The sequence below is a fragment of the Agrilus planipennis genome, unplaced genomic scaffold (genome assembly GCF_000699045.2).
Source record: "Agrilus planipennis isolate EAB-ADULT unplaced genomic scaffold, Apla_2.0 scaffold338, whole genome shotgun sequence".
Classification (NCBI taxonomy): Eukaryota; Metazoa; Arthropoda; class Insecta; order Coleoptera; family Buprestidae; genus Agrilus; species Agrilus planipennis.
This window is the reverse complement of record NW_020439108.1, coordinates 107527-113926: the sequence shown is the minus strand read 5'-3', so window position 1 is coordinate 113926 and position 6400 is coordinate 107527. Positions and strand designations below refer to the sequence as shown.

Genomic DNA, 6400 nt, shown 5'->3' with positions numbered 1-6400 from the left:
GAATAATTGATTTTTTTTAACTTTGTTATATTCTGTGTAATAACATTTAAATAAATAACATTGATAAATAAGGCATTGTATGTCCTAATCGTAAATGGGTAGATTAATGAAAGTAAAAAGTACAATCAATAAACGATTAATAAACAAATATTTAATTCAAAGCAATTTTATAAATAAAGCAAAAATACAACTATTAAAAGATTAAATTTAAGAGGAGTGGATGGCGGATGTGTAACCACAAATATTTTTCAAGATAGACATGGTTAGGTTGTTTAGACACTTTTGTCTGAAATGTGATGAAACGCGTGAATTAAAAATTACACAAAACTGGTTAAAAGACTTGTCGATTTTACGAAATAACGATGAAACTAATAAAATTTTGCGAGTAGATATAATTAAATAAATTGGTGATATTATTACTATGAATAAAACCTGTATATAGCACGTTAAAACCGAGCCCTGGGAGTTATTAAATCATTGACATTGCAGTGTTATTAAAATGTGCATGATGGATTCATTTTACGATTAGAATGGATATCTCCTCAAATATTTAATAAACGGTAAGATTCATTTAATTTGTTGCTAATTTAATTTTGATATTGAAACTTTTGTAACAGTTGCATCGTTTTATTTTTGAGTTGAAGTAATCAAAGATTTATTTATTGTGCTTTTTTAACTTTAAAATATTACTTCAGAATTTACCTAGATTTTTTAATTACATCCTCAGTCTTAAATTTCTTAAAGTAATTTATTTTTATGATTCACGCACCTTTATATTTTTATAAGATAATTAGGTATAAAACGTGTTAAAGAGTCAATTAATTATGGCCTTCAAAATTGTTTATTAACTTTGTTTGGACCGAGGTTTCTAAGTTTTTTTATAACAAAGTTAGTAATTTAACTCAGTAAGTAAAAAAAAAAACAATTATCCAATATTCAGAGGTGTTATATTTGCAGGTTTGCTGGTACACACATAATTTCTTTATTGTGAAATATTTAACCTCATAAGCAACTAATTTATTTANTTTAAGGAAGGATAAAACAAAACGATTAGAATTATCTAATCTTTACACTTATTTTTAATAAATTAGTGTGTCCTTTAAATAAAACAGTTCAATTATTACACCTATAAATTTTCTTTAACTATTTTGTTACTTGTTTTGGGAATTAATTTGAATGAGTTTTGTGAAAGATTAAAACTTTACCTTACTTTCCAATATGCCAAATCTATATTTCTAAGTCCTTCTAATATATTTACATTTTTATTGTTTTAATTGTTTTTAGATGTTTATGATACTGATGTATGTAATTAAATAGTAGATTATGTAAATTGCCTCTTTATGTTCCTGTAGGAACATGTTCGGGACATCAAATGGTCTATTGAGAAGATGCGCGATTTTGTTGATCAGCAAGGGGGCAAACCCATTAAAGCAATCATTGAACATGTCCGAGATGGATCCACAGTGCGAGCATTTTTATTACCCGATTATTATCACATTACGCTCATGATTTCAGGAATTAGGGTAATTTCGATTTATTTTTTCTTTCATTTTAATTTTTGTTTGTCAGGAATGAATGGATATGGTATGTTGTTTAAAATTTGAGGAGGCTTTTTTTGTAGAAATTGAATAGATGATTTTCTAACTTCTTACAAGTCCATTATAATTAAAGACCCAGATACACAATTTTTATTATAAAAATTATTTTATAAAAATTGTGTGCCTGTGTTTTAGATTACTGTTTCTTACTTGTCTTTTCTTTTTTCTTGGCTGATAGTGTCCTGGTTTTAAATTGGACGATAAAGGTAAGCCGGACACTTCGGTAAAGGTGCCATTTGCTGAAGAGGCTCGATATTTCGTTGAAATTCGCCTTCTTCAACGTGAAGTTGAAATAGTATTGGAGTCGGTGAATAACAACAATTTTGTGGGTACCATTTTACATCCAAAAGGTAATATTGCCGAAGCACTCTTGAAGGAGGGCTTTGCCAAATGTGTAGATTGGTCAATGGCCTTTATGAAATCGGGTGCTGATAAACTGAGAGCAGCTGAGAAAAAGGCGAAAGAGGCAAATCTTAGAGTTTGGAAGGATTATCAGTCAAAGGTTCCCCAAATCACTGGGAAAGAGAAAGAATTTAGTGGGACAGTTATAGAAATAAATGGCGGAGATTCTTTAACAGTAAAATTACCAAATGGCCAAACAAAGAAAATCTTCCTTTCCAGTATTAGACCACCTCGAGAAGCAGGACGGTTAGTATTTGAAATTCGAGTATAAAAACACAAACGACTAATTAATTTGTTATTGTTAAGCAGTGATCTGTCGGTTTTGATACAAAACAAGGGTTTACAAAGGGAAGTGAACCCATAAGAGCATAGTCATCAAATTCGAAAGATCATTCGCTAACAATTGACACCGGTAGTGAAAGCCTAAATTTTCTGATTTGTTATTGTTTGCCATGCTAAAATAAATAAATGTTTTTTTATTACAGTGACCCGAACGAAGACGGCAAACTTCCTCCAAGGCCAAAAGGTTTTCGCCCCCTTTACGACATCCCATGGATGTTCGAGGCCCGTGAATACCTGCGCAAGAAGTTGATTGGTAAAAAGGTGCATGTAGTTATAGATTATATTCAGGAGGCGCGAGACAACTTTCCAGAAAAGACATGCGCAACCGTCACAATCGGTGGGCTGTAAGTTCCTTTTTTAATGTCTGTTAAAATTAGTTTCAATCAACCAAAGAGATTTTTTTCACCTCTTCATGTGTAGGGGCATTATTCGTTTGATAAAGATAACTACAGATAGATGTGATGTTGTATAACTGATTTTTTGAACATTTTCCTCTTGTATTAGCAATGTGGCTGAAACATTGGTATCAAAGGGATTAGCAACAGTCGTTCGTTACCGACAGGACGACGACCAAAGGAGTTCCCATTATGACGAACTACTTGCTGCAGAGATGAAAGCCAACAAAAGTCAGAGAGGATTGCACTCGAAAAAGGAAAATGTCACCAGAGTGATCGATATCGTGAGTAAATTTTGTTGTAGAGTTTAACAAGTTTTGTGAGATGTTTTTTTTTTGTTACTTAGGACGCTCCGAAATCAAAAACTTTCTTATCATCATTCCAAAGGGCGGGCCGGATCGATGCTGTTGTCGAATTTGTTGCCAGCGGTTCACGTCTTCGACTTTTCATTCCTAAGGAGCACTGCCTTTGTACTTTTCTCTTGGGTAAGTGCAATCATTTGATAATATATAATTTTAAGGTGAACGCCTCTCAGGTACTTAATTTACGATTAATTTGTATATTTATATTACAAATTATCATTGGTAAATTTCATTTTAATTTGGTCTTTAATTTTATTTTTATTGTCATTTAATGTTATGCATCAAAAACCTCACAGATGTGAAATATATTAATGTCTGTGGCAAAAATGATGCAATAGTATTTTTGTAGATTATCCAAAATGGTTATGATATGTAATATGTTGTAATCATTATTTCACACTACGTACAAATTACACCATAATTCCATTTTACTTGTGTATTACAGATTTTATAAAATATTTGCATATATTTATTATGTGGTCAAAATTATTAGTCTTTTGAAATGTTTATAGTTTTGGTTTCAAATATTTAATTTTTTTAATGCTCTTTTTCAAATTATATTTGATACAGTAGCAGGAGTTTTTAATAGTAATTTATTTGTTAAATATTGACAAATAAAAACATTCATTGATATATATCCTTTAAGNTGTTGTAATCATTATTTCACACTACGTACAAATTACACCATAATTCCATTTTACTTGTGTATTACAGATTTTATAAAATATTTGCATATATTTATTATGTGGTCAAAATTATTAGTCTTTTGAAATGTTTATAGTTTTGGTTTCAAATATTTAATTTTTTTAATGCTCATTCTAAAAGTTGTTTTATTCAGTACTGTGTGAGCGAGAAAAAGCATAAATAAACCAATGTATTCTTTTTCTTTCGATTGAAGATTTTCTTTGTTGGATAGTGAATATTGTGTATGTAATTCTTATTTATTTGCGCATGAAAAGGCGGTGTAAATTGTCCGAGGGCGGCGAGACCTGCAATGGGAAATGCCCCTGCCACAGAAGCCGAGCCCTACGGCGAAGAAGCTCTGGCTTTTACGAAAGAGAAATGTCTGCAACGAGAAGTATCTATTCAGGTCGATACAGTAGATAAAGCTGGCAGTTTTATCGGCTGGTTATGGATTGAAAATACGAATTTATCGGTAAGAGTTGAACTTATAATTCAGATTTGGTATTTTATTTAATAAAGTAAAATAGAAAAATACTATGAAATTCTGAGTTAATCTTTTATTTTTCATCTTTTGCAGGTAGCTCTTGTCGAAGAAGGTTTTGCTACAGTTCACCCCAATGCAGACCGAACAGAATACTGGAGGCAATTAAAGAACGCCGAAGATACAGCTAAACAAAAGAAATTGCGACAGTGGAAGGAATTTGTTGAAGAGAAAGAAGAAGAATTGAAGATTAAAGAAGAACAATCAGTAAATATTTACTTTTTGTTTATTAATTTAAAATACCTTGTCGTTTTTGTTGTAATTTATCAGAATGCATATACATAAAGTTAGAAGTCGAGATATAATATTACGTTGTGATTTTTTTTTAGAATCCCGATAGGAAAGTCGAATATGAAGAAGTTTTGGTAACAGAAGTGACGAATGATGGAACAATATTTGTACAAAGCTTTCAGGAAGGTCCTAAGGCTGAGGTGCTGAACGCTAAAATTCGACAAGAATTCCAGGTGAATCCACCACTTGCAGGTGCTTATAATCCGAAACGAGGGGACATTTGTGCTGCTAAATATTCCGTTGACAACGAGTGGTACAGGGCCAAGGTCGAAAAATTACAAGGCACCACCGCTAGCATTCTCTACATCGATTATGGTAATCGAGAGGTGAGTTCAACTCCTTTTTGAAATCAAATGAAGTATTATGTTTCATTTTTATTTAATAGAATGTTAATGTAACCCGCCTCGCAAGTCTTCCCGCTGCCTTTACTGCCGACAAGCCATTCGCATCCGAGTACTCACTGGCGTGCGTAACACTCCCGAAGGATCCCGAGTATCGAGAGGCTACACTAAAATGCCTACGAGAGGACACCGCTGACATCAAGTTACTCCTCAACGTTGAATACAAGATTCAAGGGTCTCCTCCCTCAGTTACGCTTGTCAATGAGAACAAGGAAGACATCATAAAAAGCCTGATAGAAGATGGAATGTTCTTGGTTGACAAGAGGAAGGAAAGACGGCTGCAGAAACTGGTAAATAAAGTATTCTTTTAATTTGCAGATTTTTATTTTAAATTGGTTCGAAACAAGCTTTAAATAATTGGCTTGTGAAACACCAAGATTTATATTAGTTTTGTGCTAATCATTAAGCTATTAAAGTTCAATTTTTGTTTTTCAAAAAGATTTCTGAGTACAAAGAAAGCGAAGAAAAGGCAAGGAAAGCGCATCTTAACATTTGGGAATATGGTGATATCACAGAAGACGACGCTAAAGAGTTCGGATTGGCAAAATAAGAAAAAATAGGGACCAAACAGAGCGGGTCAGCCCACTGCATAACTTTCATACACAAATTAATAATAAATAACGATCAGTAATTAAATTATGTAACGAAATTAAAAAAAAAGATAAAAACAGTTTATAAAGACAAGGATGCTATTCCAATGTGTATTAGGACAGGTTATACTGGTTAGGCAATTTAGCAAATGTAAATGTATACATTTATATACAACATGTACATTTTTTCAGTAAATCTGATTTTGGTTTTGTCATTTATATTAATGACATCAATAAAGAAAAGGAAAATGAAATATACACGGTGTTCACAAACAAAAAAACAAAGACAAAGGAAACTTGATTAATGTTAAAATTATTTAGATCAAATCGCTTGTTTTGTGGTATATTTTATACAATTTGTTTAGTATACTCTACAGGATGAATAAAAAAACATGCAAGTATTAAAAAGCTTCTTTCTGTTTCATATTTTTTCTTTTTATTTCGTCCTGTGCATAACATACTAAACTAATTGTTATTTTGGGATATTAAATGCTAATAATGAATGACTAAATTATTTATAAACATTGTGTATATTTTTTTGAAAATCCGTTTTTTCCAGATGTTCTTAATTACGTTGCGTATTACATAGACGTTTTAAGTTTTATTTGAAAACTAATCCCATCTTCGACTATCTTGACCATGTCCAAAATACCAAAATAGTATTTGATATAACTTTACCGAAATTTGTGTTATTAGTATACATGCATTATTAACATTCGTTTCGTTCGTCGTTATTATTATAAATGTATATTTTTGCATTTTTTTTATAATATATACTTTGTACTTTTCTCTTG

General features: G+C 31.4%; 2 protein-coding genes across 4 annotated transcripts in view; both read left to right on the top strand.

The window, feature by feature from the left end:
* Positions 1 to 6369, top strand: part of LOC108742942 (staphylococcal nuclease domain-containing protein 1) — a 13806-nt gene extending 7437 nt beyond the window's left edge. Inside the window, exons 4-13 of the mRNA XM_018478309.2 lie at positions 1353 to 1523; positions 1777 to 2246; positions 2486 to 2686; positions 2847 to 3021; positions 3084 to 3222; positions 4059 to 4255; positions 4361 to 4531; positions 4654 to 4941; positions 5001 to 5306; positions 5456 to 6369. Coding sequence (XP_018333811.1) covers positions 1353 to 1523; positions 1777 to 2246; positions 2486 to 2686; positions 2847 to 3021; positions 3084 to 3222; positions 4059 to 4255; positions 4361 to 4531; positions 4654 to 4941; positions 5001 to 5306; positions 5456 to 5566 — 2229 coding nt within the window. The 3' untranslated portion in view covers positions 5567 to 6369. The remainder of the gene's footprint in view (positions 1 to 1352; positions 1524 to 1776; positions 2247 to 2485; positions 2687 to 2846; positions 3022 to 3083; positions 3223 to 4058; positions 4256 to 4360; positions 4532 to 4653; positions 4942 to 5000; positions 5307 to 5455) is intronic.
* Positions 276 to 6400, top strand: part of LOC112905343 (F-box/WD repeat-containing protein 7-like) — a 13251-nt gene continuing 7126 nt past the window's right edge. For all 3 annotated transcript variants that reach the window (XM_025977526.1, XM_025977527.1, XM_025977525.1), the window contains exon 1: positions 276 to 560. The gene's annotated coding sequence lies outside the window, so the exon portion shown is untranslated. The remainder of the gene's footprint in view (positions 561 to 6400) is intronic.